The 25,727-nt window shown below is 46.5% G+C and overlaps 1 protein-coding gene and 1 long non-coding RNA gene across 3 annotated transcripts; one reads left to right on the forward strand and one right to left on the reverse strand.

Annotated features, from left to right (window-relative positions):
• Positions 1 to 24,125, forward strand: plxnb2a.1 (plexin b2a, tandem duplicate 1). Of its 2 annotated transcripts, XR_009066643.1 has the most exons (43): positions 1 to 277; positions 6,896 to 6,946; positions 13,252 to 13,774; positions 13,861 to 14,187; positions 14,332 to 14,470; positions 14,552 to 14,697; positions 14,782 to 14,961; positions 15,141 to 15,275; positions 15,371 to 15,471; positions 15,558 to 15,684; positions 15,747 to 15,909; positions 15,994 to 16,105; positions 16,193 to 16,304; positions 16,381 to 16,482; positions 16,543 to 16,641; positions 16,918 to 17,005; positions 17,093 to 17,256; positions 17,329 to 17,477; positions 17,550 to 17,685; positions 17,787 to 17,923; positions 18,000 to 18,182; positions 18,251 to 18,362; positions 18,425 to 18,631; positions 18,705 to 18,788; positions 18,861 to 18,956; positions 19,016 to 19,152; positions 19,216 to 19,316; positions 19,392 to 19,621; positions 19,732 to 19,913; positions 19,975 to 20,041; positions 20,118 to 20,264; positions 20,326 to 20,403; positions 20,476 to 20,554; positions 20,742 to 20,842; positions 20,903 to 20,984; positions 21,046 to 21,197; positions 21,266 to 21,426; positions 21,496 to 21,643; positions 21,704 to 21,768; positions 21,840 to 21,915; positions 21,987 to 22,061; positions 22,132 to 22,422; positions 23,906 to 24,125. XR_009066643.1 is itself a non-coding variant. In XM_057854544.1 (42 exons), exons 3-42 carry the CDS (start codon positions 13,262 to 13,264, stop codon positions 22,234 to 22,236), a joined length of 5,598 nt encoding a protein of 1,865 aa, XP_057710527.1. In that variant the 5' UTR covers positions 1 to 277; positions 6,896 to 6,946; positions 13,252 to 13,261; the 3' UTR covers positions 22,237 to 24,125. The 2 variants fall into 2 exon arrangements, 1 of the variants encoding a protein (XP_057710527.1); XM_057854544.1 differs by having other exon boundaries at positions 22,132 to 24,125.
• On the reverse strand, positions 6,691 to 9,250 carry LOC130928324 (uncharacterized). The gene is made up of 3 exons (XR_009066652.1): positions 9,200 to 9,250; positions 9,059 to 9,134; positions 6,691 to 8,685 (listed from the first exon to the last, which is right to left on the reverse strand). It is a non-coding gene; the product is annotated as an uncharacterized LOC130928324 (long non-coding RNA).
• Positions 24,126 to 25,727: the final 1,602 nt, after the last annotated feature.

Here is a 25,727-nt window from a genome sequence, read left to right on the forward strand (position 1 = left end):
TCATCTTCATCTCCCATTCCACACGTTCGCTCACGCGTCCATAACACCGGGAGGTTCTGACCCAGGCCGCCTCGGACAAGCGCTTCTCGATCGGAGGAGGTGTGGTAGACGGTTGAGCCAAATACAAGACCAAATTTAACACCTGGATTTCCCCCCCCCCCCTCCCCGGGATAACGTTGACCAAGTTGACTCCGCACACCAGGATGTAAAGTCTTCGTCAAGTTTTGACACGACCGTGACATCTTTTGGGAACCGAGTGGACGACGACGGTTCGAGGGTGAGTAAACACTTGGGAGAGGCTGTCGCGTTTGTCAAATTTTTGCCGTTTTCACGTCAGGGAATGCCCCGATGGTCTTACGAAAGCGCGTATAGCAGCATTCGGGCGATATTTGCGGAGCGCCTCAACGGAAAACACCCCATTTAGTGTCCGCTTGGACCCAGGCGCGCAAAGTTTGATTTACCGAACTTAAGTTTGGGCGTTTTTACAAATTGTCGAGACGTTCAGAATCATAGGTAAGCATTTAAGCCATTTATTAAGTCAGCGCAGTGAGCCTTTCGAAGTACCACCGTTGCTGGTACTCGTATACCTGAAGGCTTAACCGAATTGCTGCCGCGTTGAGTTTTAGACTTGGCTACCATTTAGCCGGGATTTCTTATCGTGTGAACTTTTCCACGAATGCCGAAGGGTTTACTTTGGGCGTGCTGATGATCAGCGACACGCCAACCTGGATGTGCAGGCGCCATGCCTGCTGTTTTACAAGGCGACCTAGATGCGAGCTTTTTTTTTCGAGCGACTCTGGCACGAGGGGACGAGTGGAATGTGTCTGGGACCAATCAGTACGCAGAACATCTGGAGCCTCTCAGCTCAGCCCCGTGGGTTGATCCTGTTGAGCAAGTCTGCAAACAGCCTCGCGAAAGACAACACCTCTTTTTGATTGCCCTACTTTGCTTGGTTCAGTTCAATACCAATAAAACGCACAGGAGAACAGGAAGTTCTCTTATGTTACGAAAAAAAAAAAAAAAAGAAAAAAGGTTGGAATTCAGGACCGATAAGGAGTGTGAACTCCAAAGGTCAGTGGAAAGCATTATAAGCACATCATGACACATCAATTGGCCTGTTTGTTCCACATTGCTGCAGCAGGATCAGGAAACATGGAAACATACATGAAAGTGAAAGTAAAGAAAATCACTTGGGTTGAGAATACATTTATTACTTGAGTACAAGTTTAAAATGTGCTTCACTGTTGTTGGTATTACTTTTTTGTAGTCTGTCACAAGAAACAAAGCAAAATGACTTATCGTAAATCACATTCATGAACATACAGTGCTGGCCAAAAGTATTGGCACCTCTGCAATTCTGTCAGATAATGCTCAATTTCTCCCAGAAAATGATTGCAATTACTAATGCTTTGGTAGTAATATCTTCACTGATTTTGCTTGCAATGAAAAAAAAACAAAAGAGAATGGGAAAAAAATGGATAATTACCGTATGATTTTACACAAAACTCTGAAAATGGGCCGGACAAACGTATTGGCACCTTTTGATAAATCATGTGATGCTTCCCTAATTTGGGTAATTAACAGTACCTGTTACTTACCTGTGGCACATAACAGGTGGTGGCAATAACTAAATCACAGTTGCAAGCAGTTAAAATGGATTGAAGTTGACTCAACCTCTGTCCTGTCTCCTTGTGTGTACCACATTGAGCATTGAGAAAAGAAAGAAGACCAAAGAACTGTCTAAGGACTTGAGAAGCAAAATTGTGAGGAAGCATAGGCAATCTCAAGGCTACAAGTCCACCCCCAAAGACATGAGTGTTCCTGTGTCTACCGTGCGCAGTGTCATCAATAAGTGTAAAGCCCACGGCACTGTGGCTAACCTCCCTAGATGTGGACGGAAAAGAAAAATTGACGAGAGATTTCAATGAAAGATTGCGCGGATGGTGGATAAGGAACCTCGACAAACATCTAAACAAGTTTAGGCTGTCCCGCAGTCCCAAGGTACAACAGTGTCGACTTGTACTATCCGTCAGCGTCCGAATGAAAAGGGACTTTATGGTAGGTTACCCAGGAGGACCCCTCTTCTGACACAGATACATAAAAAAAAGCCAGGCTGGAGTTTGCCAAAACTTACCTGAGAAAGCCAAAAACGTTTTGGAAGAATGTTCTCTGGTCAGATAAGACAAAAGTAGAGCTTTTTGGGAAAAGGCATCAACAGAGAGTTTACAGGGAAAAAAACGAGGCCTTCAAAGAAAAGAACACAGTCCTCACAGTCAAACATGGCGGAGGTTTTCTGATATTTTGGGGTTGCTTTGCTGCCTCTGGCACTGGGCTGCTTGGCCGTGTGCATGGCATTATGAAGTCTAACCAACAAATTTTGCAGCATAATGTGAGAAAGTTGGGTCTCCCTAAGAGGTCAATGGTCTTCCAGCAGGACAATGACCCAAAAGCACTTGAAAATGGTTTGAGAGAAAGCACTGGTGACTTCTAAAGTGGCCAGACCTGAATCCCATAGAACACCTGTGGAGAGTTCTGATAACTGCACCCTTCAAATCTCAGAGACCTGGAGTAGTTGGCCAAAGAAGAATGGTCTAAAATTCAAGCAGAGCATTGTAAGAAACTCATTGATGGATACCGGAAGTGGCTGTTCGCAGTTATTTCATCTAAAGGTTGTGCTACCAAGTATTACGCTGAGGGTGCCAATACTTTTGTCCGGCCCATTTTTGGAGTTTTGAGTAAAATGATCATGATTTAATTTTTCTTCTCATTCTCTTTTGTGTTTTTTCATTGCAAGCGAAATAAATGAAGATATTACTGCCAAAGCATTTGTAATTGCAATCATTTTCTAGGAGAAACTGAGCTTTATTTGACAGAATTGCAGGGGTACCAATACTTTTGGCCAGAACTGTAGATACGTACTTAAGCACAAGTATTTTTACTCTGTTACATTCTGAGAGCAACCATGATATTAGTACTGTACCAGTTTTTTGTTGCTTTGTATTGGTAATAGTCCAGTCTTTATAACTTTTTGATTTCACTTAGTAAATACGAATGCAATCCTTCTCCATGTTCCACAGAGGGCGCTTTCCATTTTTTAAATCCAAATTGCGTCGTTAGTTTGAGTCAGTCATAAAACAATTCTTTCAGAAAAAGACTGCACAGGACAATCACGAAAAGATTTTGGCGGCACCGTGTAGTGGAATATTTACGAACTTGCAGAACTTTTGATGTCAAATATGGCCTTTGTTTTATCCTGTAAAATGTTAATTCATTGGCCGCCATTGACGGCGATAGATGTCCATTTCCTTTTGACTGGGAGGGCTGACTAGACGCAGGGGTTCCCAACCTATTCCACTAAGGCACACTGTGGGTGCAGGATTTCATTCTTACCAAACAAGATGACAACACTTTTTCCCCAATCTGGTGTTTTACAAGTGCAATCAGTTGATTGCAGTCAGGTGTGGCTTGTTTTAGCAGAAGCCTCATTGGTTCAACTGTCTCTGCTGGATCGGCTGGAACAAAAACCAGGACCCACAGTGTGCCTTGAGGACTGGGTTGAAAACCCCTGGACTAGAGCATTCGCTTCCAGCCCCTCCTATTGGGATTGGACATGTATTGCCGTCAATGTTAGCTAATGAGTAAAAATGTTTGGGGAAAATAATCCACACTGAATGACTATTTTATTTTTTCTGTACTTTAATATTTGCGTTTGTCAGGTGACTCATGATGACGTTTCAACATGGAGGACTCGCCTTTGTCTTTGTTTTTGTTTTGTTTTTTTGGAACTAGTGACAACATCAGGAAAACGATGCAAAATTCCCAAAGGTTTTTGGTTTGTTTTTCCGATGAGTCACCCGTCCTGCGAGCATGAAAACATTCACTCGCAAACATAACCCGTTGGAATGTCATGATGAACGCGCTGTCAGTTAGATGCTTGCTGGTGTTCAGGGTTGTCAAACCGGTGGGGGGCCGCCATCCGGAGCCCGGGGCAAAAATGGTGTCGTTCCATTTTTTTTTTAAGAGGAGTGCCGCGGAGTGGGCTCCGACTTGAGGGAGCGTGAGAGGAAACACTCGAAAGTTTTGTGCGCTGGCGTCACGCAGGAAGCGGGCCGGCCCAAAGGTCACACGAGGTCACTGACTTTGAACTCGGAGAAAAAAATGGCGATATTGTTTAGTAACTGTTCGAACTATTCTTGGCACAAGTAGTACTACTAGCACACAGTTCTCCTAACTTGTAACCAAGCACTAGTGTGAGGGTGTGTTTGTCTACTTTAGTCACCAATATTTGGTTTTCCGGCAAGCGTTCGAAGGTCGTGTTTGCCTGCGAGAACAGTAGCCCTGGGGTTGCGACCTTCAACCCCGTCAGTGTGTGCGTGTGTCTTTGTGTGGTCAAAGGTGTCAACCATTGTCTTCTGGCAGGTGGTAGACAGACACACAAACATACTTGAGACACTTGCACAGGTGCTGTGGATAGTGTATTTTTTTGCATGTGTGGGGTCTTGTGTGAATGTATGGTTTTTATTGCAGTGTGTGACCATTTATGTCCAACTGTGACACACAACCTTTTTTCTCAGAGCCTTGTCATGTTTGTCATCAGCTATCGCACTCACACACCCAGGGGTCAGAGGTAAGTCATATGTAGTAAGTGATGAGGTCATCACTTCCATGTCATGCTTTATTTAGCAAAGAAAACTGCTGCGACGACTGCAAAAGACCCGACTTCCCTTCCAGCGTTTTTCACGTTTCCTTTTTGTTCCCAATTTTTTTTTTCTGGCCTTCGTCAGAACTTCTTTGATTTGTTTTGTAGAAGCATATCTGAAAATCATGACCGATTACCGTAATTTTTGCACTATAAGGCGCACCTGACTATAAGCCACTACCCACCAAATTTGGCACGAAAACGGCATTTGTTCATAGATAAGCCGCACTGGACTATAAGCCTGAGCTGTCCTCAATGTATTATGGGAAATTTACAGCAAAAGATATTAACCGGTAACACTTTACTTGACAGCGGCATCATACGACTGCCATAAGACCAAATAAACCACCATTAAGCCTTGAACCAATTGGCTGCAAAGCTTCATTGCTTCAAGAAGCTTCATTTGGCCATCACTGCTCCTTTGTGGGAGACAGTCAACCTCTGCTGCCACCTGCTGTCAACACTGTTGTTGTCCAACATGCCTCCTAGCATGCATTGCAGCGCTACAGAATCACAATTCATGTTCTGTGCTAATTCTTTCTTCAGTTACTGTTCCAGTTGTTTCATTACTTGCTAGTTATGGTATTTGGTGACACTTTATTTGACAGTGGTGCCATACGACTGTCATAAGACAATCATAATTATGAGATGACACTGTCCTGAGTATTAATGAATGCTTATAACATATGTCATTTAGTGTTATCCGGCAAATTATCTCACTTTTGAATGGATGTAAAAGATCAAAGCTGGACATAAATGGAGTTAATGATGTAATTTGCCAGATGACACTATTCTATTCTATTCCATGACATAAGCATTCAGTAAGGCCCATGATCGTGTCATGTCATAATTATGACGGTTTTATGACAGTGTTATGACACCGCTGTCAAATATAAGTGTTATCTATTAACCCAAATAAATCAACAAATAAGCCGCATTGGACGATAAGCCACAGGATTCAAAATGAAGGAAAAAAGTAGCGGCTTATAGTCCGAAAATTGGGGTACATATGTGAAGGTTGCAGGCATGTGACATTGATACGGAAGGGGGTATGTGTAAGAGAGTCGGCGAGAAGCTGCATCTCATTAGCGTGGTGTGCGCCATGCGGGAAGCCGGCAACATCACACACAGACAATTTTCAAGGACAGAGTCCACTGGAGGACCTCCAAACGAGTGCCACCTCCTTGCCTGTGTTGATGTTTGTTAGACATAAAAACTAAACCTCAGCCTATGAGTGGTCTGTTTCCAATTCCGCAATCGCTTCAGCACCCCCTTCCTCTGTCTCTCTGCTGTCTATCTGATGGTCGCACACCCACACATGCCACCGAAGCGCGTTGACGCTAATTGCAAACGTGTTTCCGTCAGCCGAGAAGTGATGGCAATTTTCGCAGTTGTTCCCCAGTTGATTGTCTTAGCAAAAAAAAAAAAAAAAAGAGCGCGCACGCAAATCTTGAAAGCAAAGAGGTTTGCAGCGAATAATCGAATGCTGCCAGCCTCTCCCAGTCAAAACGGATTGGACATCTAGCGCCCTCAATGGCAGCCAATGAGTTAGTCCTATCCTTGTAACACTGCGGCAACCATGTTGCGCTTGATGTTTTCAAAACGTCTGAAAAAGAAAAAGCCACTTTGGCCGCATAAGTTGAGCCATCTGCGTGCGTGAGCGCGCACTAAGATGTGGCATATGGACGCGCGCAATTGCGAGGCGGCATATGGCGCTTTGAGATACACCCGAGATGCGGCTTGTTAGAAGTGCTGCCAAGCTCGCGTACACTCTCGCACGCTGGCTGTTGGAGGGAAGAGTGTTGATTTCACTTCCTGTCCTCTCACGTCAAGTGTTTGTTTTTTCAAGAGCAGCGCTTCGCTAATTGTAACTGGCGCTCGCAAGACCGCTAAATACTTTATCTTAAAGTGGCATCGTTATTAATCATGAGTAAATAAAGAGCAAAACTTGAAATATCTTTTCTCTCCCCTTATTTGTGCTGTCAGCCGTGTAATAAAATTTTAATAATCAACTGAATAACTGGATGCTAGATATCCTTTTTGCCCCCCAAAAAAACTCAATTATTTCTCTTAATCATTTACAGTTAAAAAAATGATCTTATTTGCTCCCCTTTTACATGCAGTAGCAATGAATTGAACTTGCTTTGTTTTTTCCGCACAGTAATTTGAGTCTTTTTCCTCTTTTTGTGCATTAAGGTGTCAAGTGGCTTCATGTCAGCAGAGCTGAACCAGCCCAAAAGCAAGCAGGTGAGAGGGATTTCTTTTCAGCGACTCTCCCCCGCGTCCATAAATGGTCTGCTTTTCTTCTCCCTTTCTTTTGCTTTCTTTTTTCTGCCTGTCACGTCTTGCTGGGATCACTTTTCACTTTCCTGCACAGAAGGTTCCCATGAACGCAATTGGCTGTTTGTTTTGGCAACCTCAGCGCTTTGTGTGAGGACGTGGTGGAGTATTGGGTGAAAGGGTTAATTGAAGGCTTAGGGGCATTTTTTGGGGAGTTCTTGCAGAAACTCCTCAAATATCAGCTAATTACCAGCAGTTTATCTGGGCTTGACTGTGACCCTGGAAGCGCTGGTTCAGTGCAAGTACATAGAACATTGGCTTATAACCAAAATGTTTATTCATATAGGCCCTAATTGTCAGTGTGTAATTTGATTGGCCTAATGTTGGATGACTTGAGAGAAGAGGACGTAATAAATCTAGCTTTAGGACTCGTTTGTCCCAATTATGGATCGATCAAGATGGAGTTAACCTATCAGGTAATTCAAGGAAAATGTATTTGTATAGCACAATTCAACACAAGGTAATTCAAACTGCACATGAAAATCAGCAAAACACAAATAAAAACGAGTAATAACACTCATAAAAGGACACATCAAAGTCACGTTTAATCAGTACGACAGTTAAAAACCAAATTTAGCAATCAAATTTAATCATTATTGTGTTGTTTTAATGCTCATTCGCCCCTCCCAGTCTAAATGGATTGAACGTCGAGCACCGTCCTTGGCAGCTTGTGCATTCTCCTATGAAGGGTTAAGGAGTTTCATGGAGACAAACTCCAACGTGAACAAAAAGGCCGTTTTGCAAAAGTCCCCAGCCGATGCCTGCAATGTGCGTCGTTCCAGAGTTAAAAATGTAGTCTCAGCAAAAGAACAGTAGCATATTTTTTTTCATCCTTGTTTTTGAATGCCTGTCTCATCCCACTGACTCACTTCTGTGATCCGCGTGTGTCCCGCCGCCGGCTGCCAGCTCGCATTAAAGCGTGACCGCCGACGCCTAGCGTGCGTTTGTGTGCGGGTGTCATCTGTGTAACATTCCCACAAGACTTTGGGACTCGCGGACCACCACGTCACGGTTAAAGTAAAAAAAACTCCATTTGGACGTGTCTGTGAATTGAGCTGGTTTCAATATATTTTGGTGCAAAAAATTCATCATGTTCAAGATCAAGATCTTTGTGCTCATCTGTTCCTCATAATCATGTCTATGTAACCCTTCTCCCCGTGTGAGCGGGTTGTAAATTGTATAATTTTAGGGTTCATCTAATCCAGATTCTGTAAGAGATTGGCAACGGCATTCAACAACTCCAAGAGGACACACTGACAAAAGAAAATGTAGTGGAACACAACTGTATTATTTTTTTCTTTACTATTAACAGTAAATGCAATTAAAATGAACTTTTTCAACCTAAATAGCGACACCCAGAGTCCTTGATAAAAAAATAAAATAAATAAAACCGTGATCGCTTTTCTCTTAGTCTGGTGTCAGGACTGACAAACGAAATTTAAAAAAATCTGAGATCTCAGAAAAAAATGATCCAAGGAACTCCTTTTGTCCTACCGCCCTGAAGGAACGTAGGTAGCTGTGGAACGTTAATGTTCTCCTCTTATTTTTTCCAAAGCCTTTGGTGGGTCTCATTGGGAGGGTTCAGTCCAGGCCGCACGGCAGATAGCAACAGATCCTCGAGTGAATCAATCCAAATAAAAAACAGCCTGCACGAAATGCGCAGGGTCATGACTCAAAGTGCAAAACAATACAATACACAGACTCGTAATTGGCTAGCTAAATGAAAAATGAATACCTATAAATTTGGATTTGAATAAAGTCAACACTGTCATTCCTATTACAAGCACAGCGCATGTGCTAATGCTAAAAAACGCATTGGCAAGTTCGCTAAAACACTATTTTCCCTTTTCACTACTCTTCAACATAACTGACATTACAACAGAACTCTTATAACAAATCTTTGTCCAACACAATATTGTCGTGTCTGGTTTTATGAAACAGTACTACGTGTGGATTTATCCACATTGTTTTTAGCGAACATCAATCACTAGCCCAAATTAGCACACATAGGAAACTCACCAGGATAAGTTTGCTTGAACAACTTTCCTCTCCTTGGCTCAATACGCACTGGACTTGTCTCCAACACGAGTTTTATCTAAAAATAAAACTTTAATGACTAACTTTTAATTGTCAAAGAGTGTTATTTCTTAGACAACTTACGTGGAAACTTCTGGAAGTTTTTTTTTTTTTTTTTAATGTCTAAAGTTCCCGTTCTCTTGCAATGAGTGGGTCAATCAAGAGATGGCGTACATTGCGCCGTGGTGTATTCAGGTGCATCGCGAAATAATTAGATTTTAAAAACTTGATAATTTAACACTGGGATAGATCTGCAGTTTTGCAACGTGACTACAAAAAACTGACAAATGTCTTCAGAAAATTGCAGGGCATTGTTATTCACGTTTGTTTGACAGATGCTTAAATAGCTGCTTCAGTCTCATTGTCAAACCGCTCATACGCTAACGCTAGTAGAAAAGGCACAAATAAAAGGCCTTTCGACGCCCGAGCTTGTTTAGTGGTCGTAATATAGATACATGGATCAAACATGATCTCGAAGCTCCAGTAAGCTAATCAAAGTCATTTTCCAAAGGCCTCTGCGGCGCTCCCTGGCAACTCGACGCTTGAATCTTTTCAATCGTTTGCTTGGAATGAAATTCTTCTCCCGGATCCAGCTGCTTTTTTGATGTTCTCCCAACACTTTCTCCTTTAATTGCAAAGAACATTGTCTTAAATCTCTGAACTCTTTTTACGCCACTGACGATGATTGAACCGCTCACGCTAAATAGCAGCCAAATGCAGTCATGTCCAGTGGCGGACTTGGCAATTTTGGGGCCTAAGGCGAACATATGGCACAGGGGCCCTCTTCATGGGTTAAAAAGGTGAGAAGGGTGTGGAGGAAATATGTTGTTACACTACGGCTGTCCTAAATGACAAATTTTCTTCTTATTAGTCAGCCGACTAGTTTTACGATTAATCGACGAATCTAATAATTTTCTTTTTTTACTAATTTAGCAATGACATTTTTGTTGACGCATATTAATTCACAAAACCATTTTGGAACACTTAAATTTTTTATTAAAGTACAAATAATCATGTAAATAACAATAATTAATCACAAATAAACAATGAGGTTAAATGCTAATAGCATTTACTAGTGCAAAAGACTGGAAAGTAAACAGATTCAGAACACTGACTTTGCCTTTCCAACATAATTCAAAACAATTCTTTAAAAAAAATTCTAGCAATATTATTATAGTATCCTACTATATGTAATAGTAGTATAATAATTATAATAATTATTCATTGCCAATCATATTTGTCATGAAGAGTGTCATTTGAAAGCTATTCTTAGTGGAGAATCTGTATTATGTAGTATTTATTCAACATATTATAACATTAAGTTTGAAGTATGTGGGATTAACTCCAGAAATCATTATTTATATGACGAACATGATGTGCTTTTACTGTTAACCAGCTGTTGAGTGTTATTGTATGACTGATTGGAACTGTACTACATTGTTTCGCCACAGGGTGTGCTGTCGTGTATTTTATCTTTGGTGTGAAGAAGACGAAGAAAGTTAAAAGAGTCATTAGAGCCCTGTTCTCAACTTCTCCCTCACTGCACTTTGGCTAAGCGATGCTCAGCTAAACGGTGCTAAATGAAGCTAAGCGGCTGATACTCAGTCCGTCGTTGTGGAACAGTCCATTGTATTGCGTTTGTGCGGGGGAGAGATAATATAAATGCAACATTCAAATGGCTTTGTTTTTTTTTTTTGTTTTTTTAATTTGTTTGTTTGGTATTTTGACATAATTATACTGTACATGACGAATAGTTGGGGGTGCTGCTGGCTCCGGTGCCCCAAGCCCTTGCTCATTGGGGAAAGGCCAGCTGGTTGGGGCCCCCCTACTGGTTGGGGGCCTAAGGCAATTGCCTACTTTGCCTGAATAGTAGATCCGCCTATGGTCATGTCCTCTGTCTTCTGTGTGTACACACACAAATTTATGTGTGTTATTGTTACCTATCACCAAATAGCAGCAGGACACCTTTAGTGGCTGCTGCAAGGCACTCTCGGAATTATGCGTGGTTGTGTGCGTGCGCACCGGCAGGCAGCCGGCCATGCTTCACTCTGTTAATTATGTAAATTGGTCATTAGGAAGTCGTTTGTCACCCAAACACACACGCAGAGAGGCTGGACTGGCTGCAAAATGAGGTCAGGAGAATTTTATGAGCGGTGCTGGCGAATGTGTCCGGACGCCATTTCCATGACTGAAGTCTTCTAGAGAAAAAGTTCCAACTGCAAGGATTTGTCATTGGATTTTTTTGTTGTCGTCGTCTTCCAGCTTAGGGTTCTAGCGCCACCTGTAGCCCTCGAAATCCTGGGAACGTGCACCCATCTTGACATAAGTGGCTGCATGTGTCTTTCAAAACAGCCTCATAGCTTAAACTCATACGTTATGTACAGGGAGCCTCCTGGGAAGAAAGTCTTGGTTGGTGTTGTTTGAAGCAACAAGACCCTCTTCACTCCCCGCACCCCCCACCGAGGTCATGACCTTCCGAGGAGGCTCCCTCAGGAAGTCGTTGACGGCCATCCACACAGGAAGTTGGCTTTCTCCGCTTCTTCCCCATCTCCAGCGCATTCCTCGCTCATTTCCGAACCCCCCCACGTGTCTCTAGGGTCCAAAGTGGGAGGCAAAGTTTTCAGTGCGAGTGAACAGACAAATACGGGGCGGAAACAAGAACTTTCACCAAATTCCAACTCTTCTTGTAGACCTTCCACTTGGTGTGGATAAACAAGACGCGCACAGGGCCATCTGGAATCTCAGTGAAAGATCCCAAGACGAGACTTTTTCCTTCTTTTGGGTCAGGCTGATGTTGTTTACTTTCCACCGAGTGTGTGCGTGCTATTCACATACCCCACCGCTCCTCATTTTATTCATGTTCCTCCTCTTGGCCCTCCTCCGTCCCACCACCTGTTTATCTTTCACCTTTATCAGAGTCACAAATCTCCAGTCAGCTTTGGCACAGCCTATCTAATTAGCCTCTGTGCTCAAAAGAGGTTAATGACATCACTGTACACCATCTCCAATGTGATCAACCCAAACGAGCGTGTACTGTTGTTGCTCTGCTTTGTGTGTTTAAAGGGCAACTGAAGACCTTTCCGGATTTTGGTGTAATTTTATGAATATAAACTTTGGACAAGTTCGTCAAAACAACCATGACATTATCAACACGTAATTGTAAGGATAATTTGCGTTTTTTTAGTTTTTTTGCACTTCGTTAATGGTCCCTTCGCAAACCCGGAAGTGTGACGTAGGCAACAGAAGACTACCCACAGCTAGCATAGCAGCAACAACGATGTCAGTGATATTTCCACTAAAGGTAACCATTCGGGATCGCTCTTTCGTGACGCTACCGATGGCAAAGGCTCCCAGGAAAGATGAATTACAATTAATCCCTACATGTTTGAACCTGAGGTGTCAGATGACGGCGATTTACTTGACACAGCTGATTCACCGAAAGCATGAGCGCAGATACACTTTGGCAGACTTTGGCCAACAACTTCTCAGTGAAGACCACGACCGATAAACTCCCGAACTCATGTGATCGGGTGATTTATCATTCGGTTGTCCACATGAGAAGAATAAATCAGGTCCACCTTAATGAAGAAAGTCTTTAATCCATTGGAAAAATGCAAAAGGTGGAGATAAAAAACAAAAGCAGAAGCACACGTAGGCGTCGTTTGTGCTGAGTCATGTTACTCACCCCAACATATTTTTCAAGTCATTCTTTCATTAAAGTCTGGAAACACTGTAGTCAAGGATGTTTTTCTGCTCCGTGTCAGCAGCGGGGGTCGAGGGGGTGGGTGAATTTCATCAGCGTCGAGTCGCCTGTGTCGCCTCTTTGTGTACGCCGCCAACTCGCCTCTTTGTGCCCTGCCGAGCAGTTACCCTGTGGTACCATTGTGCCGTTTGTGTGCCGCTGTGAGGTATTAATTTCACGCTTGGTGCCTATTGTGACGTCATATCACTAAATACCAGCGGCGGAAGGAAGTCTCTAGTCTGAACCTTCAAGTTTTAAGCAGGTTTCAATTTAAAGATAGTCAAATCACATCATGAAATGTACAATGTTTCAGACCAACAGGAACAGGCAGTGGCATGAGCTCATTTGCTTTCAACGTCTACTAGTGACAAACTTATTTCAATGTTCCTTTCAGTTCAGTGGTGATGGAGCGCCGTTTGTCGTGGCCATTTGTCCTGGTCACCGCGGCAAGTGTGTTCCTCTGCGCCTCCTGCATCAAGAATCCAGAGTTCCCCTCCGACACGCTTATCAACAATGTGGTCCAAGACCCTCGCACGGGAAGACTCTACGTGGGCGCCGTCAACGCCCTCTACCAACTGTCCCCCGACCTGCAGACGGAAGGCCGAGTAGAGACCGGGCCCCGCCGGGACAACAGGCAGTGCACGCCGCCCATCACGGACGCCTGCGAAGACGCGGTGGACACGGACAACCACAACAAGCTTCTCCTAGTGCACGCCGGCCAGGAAAGGCTGGTGGTTTGCGGTAGCATCTTCAGGGGCATCTGCTCGCTCAGGAACCTTAGCAACGTGGAGCACGTTGTCTACTTCAGCGACAATAAGGGCGAGAAGTCCTATGTGGTGAGCACTGAGGAGAGCGTCTCCGTGGTGGGAGTCATGTCCTACTTCACCAAGGACAGAGACAACTTCACAGTCTTCCTGGTGAGGAGAAAATCTCATTTCATTTTTGTTACTCCCTCGCGCCGCACTTTGCAGAAATTCACTGTCCAAATCCGCGTCCGCGTTAGGTCGCCAAAGGCTACGGCAGCCACGACAGCACCAAGCTGATCTCCACCCGCATCCTGAAGGATTACGGCGAATGGAACATCTTCGAGAACATCGTCGAGGCCTCGGCCGTGCAGGCCAACCCCTTCGTGCAGCGCTACCTACACGACTTTCGTTTCGCCTTTAAGGACGGCCCCTTCCTCTACTTCCTGTTCTCGCGCACCCTCGGCGTGCAGGACACCAAGAATTTTACCTTCATCTCACGGATGTGCGAGGGCGACCAGAGCTACTTCTCTTACACCGAGCTTCAGCTCAACTGCAGCACGGCAAACAAGTTCAATAAAGTCCAGGTAACAACACATCTCAACATGTATGATGCAGCTGATATACGACGTGAACTTGTGGCGTCCCTCATGGTCCTTTTCGAGAGCCATTTTCATTACATTGTCACACTGACTTAGACTTACAATAATATTGTCTTCCTCACCCTATAGGCCGCATACGTCACGACGCCGGGCGAGGTTTTGGCTCAGAACTTGACCAGATCGGGCCAGTACGGACCAGTCCTGGCCTCTGACAAGGTTCTTTTTGTCACTTTCACATCTGACGAAGACCCAACCAGCTCGGCCATGTGTACGTCTTCTCTGACAGTCATTTTATTTTTAGCCACGCTAGTTCTATTGGTTAAATTGGAGTTGCGCTCCCATTTTGCAGGCATGTACCCTGTGCGCGCCATAAACACGAAGCTGCTGGAGATCATCGGCGCCTGCTACAGCAACAGAGGCCTTATCAACGACAAACCGGCCGTCTACTCACCATACTCTACCAAATCCAGCGGCGTGTGCAGCAACACCAATCAGGTAAGCCATCACGGAAATGTTCCACCCGCTTGTGAGCTACCCGGGTTCCGGGTTTTTGACCGTCCCTGTCGGTTTCTGCCTTAGCACAACATGGTGCAGAAGTACAAGTGCGGCGCCGAGTTCCTGCCGTCGCCATTGGCCAGCAAAGCCGACGTGGCCCTAGTGGCCGAGCCCTCCCTGGTGCGCAAGGGGGTCTTGACCGCAGTAGCCGTCGCAGTGGAGACGGGGCACGCCGTGGCCTTCCTGGGCACTGCTAACGGAGAGGTACGAACCTGGAGAGGCAGTGAAGGAAGTGAAGATGAATTTAGATACCGCTATTAAATAGTCAGTTCGTTTGACCTAAGATGAACTCTTTCTCGTGCAATCATGTAGCATCCAATCACCCTTCTGCTAGAACTGAAATGAGTTTGTCACTGGTTGACGTTCTTCGGTTTGTTTTGCAGGTGCTCAAGTTGCATCTGTCGGCCCACCCCGAGGTTTACGGCCACGCGTCTGGCGAAGTGACGGGCGACAAAGTGAACAAGGATCTCCTGCTGGATCCTCAGCTGCAGCACTTGTACATCACCAGCGAAAAAAAGGTGCCGATTTTTAGTTTTCTTCACGATTACTGACAAGGAGCGTTTATCGTTCTTTGCTTTCTTCTTAGTCATGTCTAACCTGTACTTTTTTGAAGATCACCAAAGTCCCTGTGCAGTCGTGCCACCTGAAGACCGATTGCCAGGCTTGCATGGCCCTCAAGGATCCGTACTGTGGCTGGTGTGTGCTGGAGGGAAGGTAGTGTTTCAGACAAACCTTTCATAATGTCGTGACGCAAGAAGGCCTAAAGTTGAAAGCTGTCACGCCCGATGCTGTCCTCGCAGGTGCACCAGGAAGCACGAGTGCAGCAGGTGGACGGAGGATCACACGTGGCTGTGGTCCCCCAATCAGCAGTGCGTGGAGATCCGGGCCTTTGACCCTCCCAACCTCAGTTGTCGCAAGACGCAGCAGGTACGACGTTTCTATGTGCCAGCCTAAGAAACCAAGAAGCATCGGTCCCTTCTGCTCTCCAGGTGGACATCAGCGTTCCGACTCTGCCTAGACTCCGACAGTCCGATCAACTGCGCTGCCTGTTCGGCGCGTGGCCCAGTCGCGCCGTGGCGTTGGGCAGCCCGGCCGTCGTCACCTGTTCCCTGCCTGACCCTGCGGAGATTCCCCCAGCTCCTGTGCAACAAGGTGGAGCTGGCGCAAAACTTATTTGCTCTTTGGATCGCAAGTGTCACATCGAGTAGCTTCTACTATCCACTTATCTGTTTCCAGACTACGTGTCTGTGCCGGTGCAAATCCTAGTGAACGACAACATCGTGGTGACGTCCGGAGAATTTCACTTTTACGACTGTGCCGCAACTGTCAGGAAGAATCCCAACACGCCGTAAGACCCGCACTTGCTCTGCTGAGCTTTATCCGAAAGGTTTACCTACAAGTGCCATCTCCCCAACTTTTTCTCGTGTTGGATCAGGTGTATTTCGTGCGTGACCAGCGAGTGGGGCTGTCAGTGGAACGCCCGGGAGCACCGATGCAGCGACGCGGACGAAGCGCCGGACGAAAGTCACATCGTCAAACCTCAACAGGTTGGGCTGCGATTCTTATTTGTTTTTCGCCGGTGTGCCAGAAGTTAACAAAACCTCGCAATTGGGTGTGCCCAAGCCGGAGCGCTGTCCTCAGTTCGAGTCGCCGGAGCCGTCCCTGATCCCCGTCGGATTCGAGGTTCCCATCAGCTTCCGGGGGAGAAACCTCGACATCTACTCGGTGAGGATGCCGAGGAAGGAATACAAAAAAAAATTTTCTAAAGTAACGTGTCGCGTACAGGGTCGCAGGTTCGTGATGGGCACGGAGCTAATGAAGCAAGCGGAGGAGGAGGTGACGCAAGAGCAAAGCGGATCAGACTTTAAATTCCGAGGCTTCAAGGTAGCAACTTTCAAATTTCAGGTCCAAAACTTCCTGCCCATCGGCTCTGTTGACTTTCATATTCAAAAAGCTGACAGCCTTTGTGTTTGCTTTTCACCTGGCCTGACAGCAATTAGAATTAATGACGTTTGCTTTTCGCCTGAAAAATGTATTGTGGTGTCACAGCGCCCACTATTGACCGCAGGTGTTACTCCAAATCTGCATACCTGTGTGCTGACCTCTGCAAGAAAGTCCATGGACGTCTAATGAAAAATGTTTTGTTCTGTATTTGTGCAGTTTTCATACAACAAGCAGCAGGAGGTCAATGTTTCCTTCCACGTCATCGAACGGGACACCGAGCGCAAGATTGACAGCACGCTCACAGGTTAGCTCAGACACGCAAATGAATTGTTTCATCAGTCGTGATCGATCAGACCGGTAATCTTGATCCTGTGTGCGTTCGTCGTTTTAGTGGTTTTGTACAACTGCTCTGTGGCCAAAGAAGACTGCAGTTTGTGCAAACACGCCGACGCCAAGTACGACTGCGTGTGGTGCGCCGCCTTGCAGTCGTGCGTCTACCGAGGGTCGTGCCCCACCCCGCCGCTCGCCTTGTGTCCCAAGCCGCAGATAACTGACGTAAGACCGACGAGGCATTTTTAAAAGCCGAAGTATTTTCATGATGAAAATCTTCTCGCCGCCTTCGTTCAGATTGTCCCTCGCTTCGGGCCACTCAACGGTCGCATCTCAGTGACCATCAAGGGTTCCAACATGGGCGTTAAGAAGGAGGACATTCGGAGGATCAGCGTGGCTGGTGTTGAGTGTCAACACCTGCAAGACAAGTACTCTGTCTCCACCAGGTAGCGCTCGTAAAAGTCTTTACAAACGGGCGCTTTATGTTGTCTAAGCCGTTGTTTATTTTCGGGCTCCAGTGTCGTGTGCGAGATCGGTCCGGCCAAGCGGACGCCACCGTCGGACCTCCCCGTGGAGCCCAGCAATAGCGGAGTGGTGGAGGTGGAAGTGGAAGGCGGGCGGACGGGAAGGTCGCAGGTGGTCTTTACGTATCGGGTGAGCGGAGGGAAGACTGCCAGCGCTTTGTTGTCGCTAAGATACATTAAAAAAAAAAAATACTTGACCTCAAGTCACATGAACGTTTGGATTTCATCTAGGACCCACACCCAGATGCCGTGCATCCCGGGAAAGGTCCGGCCGCCGGCGGGACCGTCATCACCATTACCGGTCGAGACCTGGACACGGCCTCTAAAGAGGATATTGCCGTCTCAGTGGGCGGAGTACCGTGTCAAGTGTGAGCCTCCCGTCGAAAAGTTTGCCATAAAATTTGAAAGCGACGATTAGGAAACATGGACAGTTTTTGCGCTCAGGCTTTCGTTCGGCGAGTCCATCACATGCAAGACGGGTCCGTATCCTGGCCAGAAGGTTCCTTCGGAGCCGCTGGCGGTCAAGGTCAACTATGGGCGCAACACCAGCAAAGAGGTGTTAACCGCCTTCCAGTACGCCGACAACCCCAAGATCGCCGACTACGCCCCCAAGTCCAGCTTCGTCTGGTCAGTTTCTCACTTGCGTCTGATGCCGGAAACCTAAAACCCCCTCTGAGGTTTTTTCTTGTGTTCAGTGGCGGGCGAAGGATCGTGGTGACGGGAAACGGTTTTGACTTGATCCAGAGGGCCAGTTTGAAGGTCGTGCCTGCCACGGATGAGTTCTCACAGGACGATGCGCCCGGCGAGGTTGGTATTTCTTCGTCCTACAGTTCCTTTAGCGTCATGACGCCATCGTCCGCTTTTGTCAGCTGTTCGTCCAGGCACTGAGCAAAAACGACAGCGTGTTGCAGTTCCTGTCACCGGCGGTAAATTGGAGCGACGGTCGCCCGCTGCGTGCCGTGGTGCAGCTGGACAATGTAAAAGAGGAGCTCAAGGCCTTTACGTACCACCCGAACCCGTCCTTCAACGAGCTCTCTAAGACGGTCATCACTGAGACCAGCGTCATCATCGTCAACGTGAGCGCGCCACCGTAACGCACCGTGGATTTTTGCAATCGTACAAAAATATTCAACGTCCTCTCCGCCGCAGGGTCGAGGCTTTGCCAAGGCCATGACGGCCGTGGAGGCTCAGGCGTTTGTCGGGGACGCTTCCTGTAATGTCAGCATACTTCAGGTGGGGACGGCGCCTCGGAAATTGGCTTTGTCCATTTTTGTGTGACGTCACCGCGTTTACCGTTGCGTTTAGGACGACAAGTTGATCCTGGACCCGCCTTCGTCTCGGCCCCGAGCTCGATCCAAGCGTCAACGCAGAGACGCGGCCAGCGAGCCTCTAGAACTTGTGGTAAATGCGAGCGTTTGTGAACTGAGGCGTGCCCATATTTGACGTCACGTGCGTTTCAGGTGAAGTTCGGCCACGGCGAGTGGAAAGTGGGTTCTGTGTACTACGCCGGGAAGGAAGACATCCCTCTAGCTATCATCATCCCCGCCGTCATCGTGCCCATGCTGGCCTTTATCGCCGTGTCCGTGTACTGCTACAGGTGAGTCGCTGCAACCCCTTCCCGACAGGCGGGCGGGCTTAAACGTGCGCGTTCACGGTTCAGGAGGAAAAGTCAGCAGGCTGAGCGAGAGTACGAGAAGGTCAAGCACCAACTGGAGAACTTGGAGGAAAGCGTCAGGGATCGCTGCAAGAAGGAGTTCACCGGTTAGAGTTGCCTCCTTCCTTATTGCCACTTTTGACCGGATCGATCCAAAACACTCTTTTGGCTTTGGCCCACAGATCTGATGATCGAGATGGAGGACCACACCAGCGAGCTGAGCGAGGCGCGCATCCCATTCCTAGACTACAAGACGTACACGGAGCGCAACCTCTTCCTGCCTTCCAAGGACGGCAGCGGCGTCGCCGTGCTGACGGGACGCGTGCACGTGCCCGTGTCCCGCCGGGCCGTCGTGACTCGGGCCCTCAACCAGTTCTCCAACCTGCTCAACAGCAAGCCCTTCCTCATCAATGTGAGTCCTCGGGCCTAAAATGAAGGCGGGATTTCAAAACTGGCCTGAAACATGGTCCTGAATGAAAAAAACGTCAATCCATTGAGGTGTTTTTGTCACGGCGGTCGTAGTTCATACACACGCTGGAGAGCCGTCCCGACTTCAACGCACGAGCGCGTGGCGATTTCGCCTCCCTCCTGACGGTGGCGCTTCATGGCAAGCTGGTCTACTTCACCGACATCACACGGACGCTCCTCCTGGAGCTCATGGACGAACACGTTCACAACAAGCACCCCAAGCTCATGCTCAGGAGGTGAGCCCGACGTGCACTCGCCGCTTTTCAGAAATGATGCAAAAATGTATATTTCTTGGAGGTCGGAAACCGTGGTGGAGAGGATGCTGTGTAACTGGATGTCCATCTGCCTCTACCAGTTCCTAAGGGTGAGACGCGTGCACACGTACACTTTGTGTTTGCACCTTTGACCATCTCCCGGTGCGTTTTTTTTTTTTTTTGTAGGACAGCGCCGGTGAGCCGTTGTACAAGCTGTTCAAGGCGCTCAAGCACCAGGTGGAGAAAGGCCCGGTGGACGCCAAGGTCAAGAAGGCCAAATACACGCTGAACGACACGGGGCTGCTGGGAGATGACGTGGAGTACTCCGTGCTGGTCAGTCCGCAAAATACTTCAAATTTGGAATGAATGTTCAACGAAAAATGTTTGTCTTCAGACGCTTCAGGTGTTGGTGCACGGGGAAGGCCCGGATGTCACGCCTGTTAAGGTCCTCAACTGTGACACCATTTCTCAGGCGAGTCATTCGATTTCTACTCCACATTATTCATTCGCGAGCGTCACTCAATGGAATGTTTTTGCCTCGCAGGTAAAGGAGAAGATCATCGATCAAGTGTACAGAAATCTGCCGTACTCACAGAGGCCAAAAGTGGAGAATGTGGCACTGGGTAACGACACACTCGTTAATGTTTTGGAGGCTAATGACGGCGATAGACGTCCGATCCGTTTGAAGAAGGAAGGTTGCTCTCGACAGCCCCCGAATTCAAATGAATTGGAAGTCTAGCAGTCAGTCAATAGCTGACTAAAAAAGTTCAATCCCATTTAATTGGGGATCCGTGTTTTTGACGGGTCCAGAGTGGCGTCCCGGCTCTACGGGTCAAATTCTGTCAGACCTGGACCTGACGTCACAGAAAGAAGGACGCTGGAAGAGACTCAACACTTTGGCTCATTACAACGTAAGACCCATTCGGCGCGGTTTGATGAGGTCACAACAAACTGGACGTAACTCCCTGCAGGTTCGGGACAACGCCACGCTGGTTCTCTCCAAGGTTTTGCACTCGCAGTCCGTCCACCAGCACCAGGACAGCAACGAAGAGCGTAAGTACGCAGGCACGCGTGGGCGCGAAGACAGAGGTTGACGATGCGATGTCGGCGGTAGGAAACGCCCTCCTGGAGGAAGACAACACATTCCACCTGGTGCGAGCGACCGACGAGCTGGACGAGGTCAAGTCCAAGCGAGGCAGCGTCAAGGACAAGTCCATGACCAAAGCCATCACCGAGATCTACTTGACACGCCTGCTTTCCGTCAAGGTAGGTTTAGTCCCTGGCCCGGATCCGGAGCGAAACGCTAACGCGGCGTTCCCGTCGGCCGTTTACAGGGCACGCTGCAGAAATTTGTGGACGACTTCTTCGGCAGCATCCTGCGCTCCAGCGCCGCCGTGCCGCCCGCCATCAAGTACTTCTTCGACTTCCTGGACGAGCAGGCGCTTCGGCACGACAACGTGGACGAGGAGACGTTGCACGTCTGGAAGACCAACAGGTTCGGCGGACCCGCGGCGCCGGTCCCGAAAGCTCGCGCTTTAACGCAGATTGCGTTTGTGGCCGTCAGTTTGCCGCTGCGCTTTTGGGTGAACATCCTGCGCAACCCTCACTTCATCTTCGACGTGCACGTGACGGAGGTGGTGGACGCCTCACTTCACGTCATCGCGCTCATGTTCATGGACGCCTGCACTAAGACGGAACACAAACTCAGCCGGGTTCGTCCCACGTCCGCCGCCGTCCGCTCGGTCCACACCTGACGCGTTTTGTCTTTGCAGGAGTCGCCCAGCAATAAGCTTCTCTACGCTAAAGAAATCTCCACCTACAAGAAGATGGTGGACGAGTGAGTCCGACGCCGGCACGTTAACGCGCGCCGTGTGATGTCGCTCACCCAGCCGTGTTTGTGTCGTTCAGTTACTACAAAGGAATCCGACAGATGGTTCCCGTCAGCGACCAGGACATGAACACGTACCTCGCAGAGGTGTCCAGGGTACGCGCGTGTCGGTTTTGTGCATGTGACGGTGCGTGCGTGAGCGCTGACCTGAATTTGCGTGTGCGTAGCAACACACGGACGAGCTGAACACGCAGCAGGCCCTACACCAACTCTACCAATACGCCAGCAAGTACTACGACGTGGTGAGAACCTCCTCGGCCGACTCCACGTGCCGCAATTTCTCTTCTATCGATTGACCAGCTTTGTTTCTAGATCATCCAGTCTCTGGACGAAGACCCGGCCGCTCAGAGCGGCCAGCTAACGCTCAGACTCCAGCAAATTGCCGCCGATCTGGAGGACAAAGTCACGGATCTCTGATGCTGGAAAGTTCCTTGAATGGTCGCAATGGAGAACGGCTTTGACCACTGAGATGTTCTGGACATTTGCTCAGCTTCTTCCTGGACTTTTTTGAAGGCGTGAGGGGCTTTCCCAACAAGTTGCAAATGAAGGCGGCTCCTAAAGTCAAAAGCTTGGAATTTGAGAACACTGACAAAGGACTAAACGGTGATTTTTCAAGTGCACTATTTGTTTTAACGGCGGTCTGCTCGGTGGTACGTTGGCGGTGATTTTTTTTCATTTGGAAATGTGAAGTTGAAGGCTTTGTTCGTCGGTTCTGATATTCAGACGCATTTAGGAGCTCGTGGTTCCTCGCATTTATTCGACGGCTCGTGTTGGAAAACGTATCGGTACTTTTTTTTTTTCTTCGACAGCCGCGGAGTGCCTTGAAGCGCAGCACGCGACTTGGTTTTGAATGTTTTTGCAACTCGTTTCTAGACCGAGCTTGCCTTTTGAATGTAAAAGAAAGCGGTACCGACGTGGCACAATCGAAGAGCACGACAGGGATGAAAAGTTTTTGTTTAGGGAAATAATGAGGTTGTACAAAATGTGCACAGCCAGTAATCCCACGCAAGCGGCAAAGCACGACGGGACATTGAGTCGAAATGGCAGGATGTGAAATCCCCCAAATCCTGGAACGCTCCAATGAAATAAAAAATGATGTATCATGTGATTGGGGTCCAAATCATTTCCTCAATCTCCATCAGCTCCAACAACATATACTTTGAAAGCGGAAATGGCCTTGATAGTCAACTATAGATACAGATATATATATATAGGAATTTATATCCTATATTTTTGGGGATGATTGGGTCTTATCATATATATATACGAGTATATAACTATCATCATTTTCCAACTCATCCCTACCAATGCATGGAATTTGAAAGGGTACTTGCTGCAAAGGACCCTCCGCGATGCTCGAAATGAAGAAAGCCCAAGAACCGGCCGGCGTCCACGCACTGGGTCCCAAAGGCCGCTTAATCCAGCAGATGTTGGTTTCTCAACCTGTAAAACCTGCACAGAAACACCACAAATGCAACACGTTTAAGAGTTGTGCACTTGCGACAAGTGTGCTGATTTACTACTCATGCTGACCCAGTTCGCTCCGCCTCCATGCTGCAGGTGTTCCTGTCACACCAATGAATGGCTCCCCCCTTAATCTCAAGATCGAGGCCTGGGATCTTGAGTGTCCAGCGCAGTATCTTTGCTGCTCCTAGGACTACGTTCTTCTGGACAGAGATGCTGGAGCCACTTCTCCAGTGTGGGGGACATGGCCCCCAGTGCTCCCCTGTTGCTTTCACCTTCCAGGCTCTCCAGCTCTACCTTGAGCCCTTAGTATTTCTCTAGTTTCTCGTGTTCCTTTGTCCTGATATTACCATCGTTGGGAATGGCTACGTCGATCACAACGGCTGTCCTCAGCTATATACAGTATTTGTTTTCAAGTGTTTCTCCACCGCTTGTGGAGTTACTTTTACTTCACGTAACATTCCTCGTCAAAGTCAGGAATGACACCGATGCTGCGGCTCCTCACGGCCGTCGTGAAGGACCCGACGGCTCAGACCGTTCGCCATCTGCTCTTTGCCAACCATGTCCGTCGAACCCCTGCCCGCTTTCTTTATAGTCGTTCTCATTTGCCATTTCCCGACAGACAGAGAAGGACATCCTGCTGGGGCCCGAGCTGAAGGAGATTCAAGTCAACAACCCCCAGCGCTTCAAGCTGTGGTTGACCGTCAACAGGGCATATCTTGAAACATGCACACATATCTGAAAAAACGGAGAGAATTTTTTTACATTAGAGTCGCTCAACTTACTGCTGTTGGCAGGGATAGACATCAAATTCATTTTAAATTGCACGTGATTTAACTAAATCATTAGACACCATTTATTGGCTTTCAAAAGAAATCATACTTTACTAATATGTTAAATATTTCAAGGTCAAAATCACAAAGTTTGCCAATGTTCAATGGTGTGATTTGTTGAAGTCATTTTGTCCCCTTCAGCTATCATTTTTTGATGAAACAAGGCTCACCTTTTGTAATTTTGTTTACTGTGATAATGAAATAAATATTCAATAAACGCCATTGATTGGTTCAATTTCATTGTCAAATCGAATACGTCTTTGCCTCTTGAGGGGTCAGTTTAACAGCCTCTGTAATAAGGTGACGTTGTATGTACTGCCCTCTGCCGGATGAACAAAAAAAAAACCTGGTTTACATTCCACATTTTAAGCCACTTAATAGTAAATATTGTAGTTATTAAGTTTTTTTTTTTCGGGGGTATTTTACATCAAACAAAAATAGGGGGGAAATAGCAAATATTCTATTTATTTCGTAAAAAAAACATACCATTTTAGTTATTTTTACTCGGAAATTTCTTTGCTTTCTTAGGGGTCAGTTTAACAGCCTCTGTAATAGGGTGACGTTGTATTTGCTGCCTCCTGCGGGATAAACAAGAAAAAAGCCGGTTTACTTTCCGTTTTAGGTCAACATGTTGAGCCTCTTTATAGTAAATATTGTAATTATTTATATTTTTCTGGGGGGGATATTTTAAATTGAACCAAAAAAGGAAAAAACAACAACAACAACAACAACAAATATCCAATTTCTTTCGTCAATTTTAAGTTTTTTACTCGGAGATTTCTTTGCTTTCCTCGGGGTCAGTTTAACAGCCTGTGTAATAGGGTGACGTTGTATGTACTGCCCCCTGCCGGATGTTAAAGAAAAAAGCCGGTTTACGTTCCACATTTTGAGCCTCATAATAGTAAATATCGTAATTATGAAGTTTTTTCTTGGGGGGGGGGGGGGGGTATTTCACATCAAACAAAAATGGGGGGGGGGAATAGCAAATATGCTATTTATTTCGTAAATACAACATATCATTTTAGGTTTTTACGAAGAGATTTCTTTGCTTCCTGAGGGGTCAGTTTAACGGCTTCTGTAATAGGGTGACGTTGTATTTGCTGCCCCCTGCGGGATAAACAAGAAAAAAGCCGGTTTACATTCCTGCCGGCAATATTTAAGTTATTTACGATTAAAGTCCGATCTATTTTAACGATTAAAGTTCGATCTATTTTAAAAGCAAATGAAAGGTGTTCAATTTCAATTACGTATTTCATTTTAAAATCAAATGCACTTTACGTGTAAACATGTTTTTATTTTTGAACCAAAAGACGAACCACGCCATTGGTGTTACACGAGCGCTCTCTTGTGGCGTTTAAGAGAATAGTTTTTTTTAAATTATTTTTTTTAATTTGCATGATTTATTATTTATTTATTAATTATTATTATTATTATTGTTATTATTTAGAATTTTTAGGATCACAATAATATCAAAAAGTAAGAATTACAGCCACAAAAAATTAAGCTGACTTATTAAAGATTCCCCCAAAAAAGGATATTTGTAATTTATTTATATTATATATTATTATTATATTATTGTTAAAATATATTACTATAATTATGATATTATAT

The sequence above is a fragment of the Corythoichthys intestinalis genome, chromosome 13 (assembly GCF_030265065.1).
Source record: "Corythoichthys intestinalis isolate RoL2023-P3 chromosome 13, ASM3026506v1, whole genome shotgun sequence".
NCBI lineage: Eukaryota > Metazoa > Chordata > Actinopteri > Syngnathiformes > Syngnathidae > Corythoichthys > Corythoichthys intestinalis.

Excerpts from the sequence above, each read along its gene's own strand:
- plxnb2a.1 (XM_057854544.1), top strand. The coding sequence starts at position 13,262 with ATGGAGCGCCGTTTGTCGTGGCCATTTGTCCTGGTCACCGCGGCAAGT. Across the intron at positions 16,642-16,917 it reads TTAAATTCCGAGGCTTCAAG|TTTTCATACAACAAGCAGCA; the intron begins GTAGCAACTTTC and ends GTATTTGTGCAG. Across the intron at positions 18,957-19,015 it reads GCGAGCCTCTAGAACTTGTG|GTGAAGTTCGGCCACGGCGA; the intron begins GTAAATGCGAGC and ends CGTGCGTTTCAG.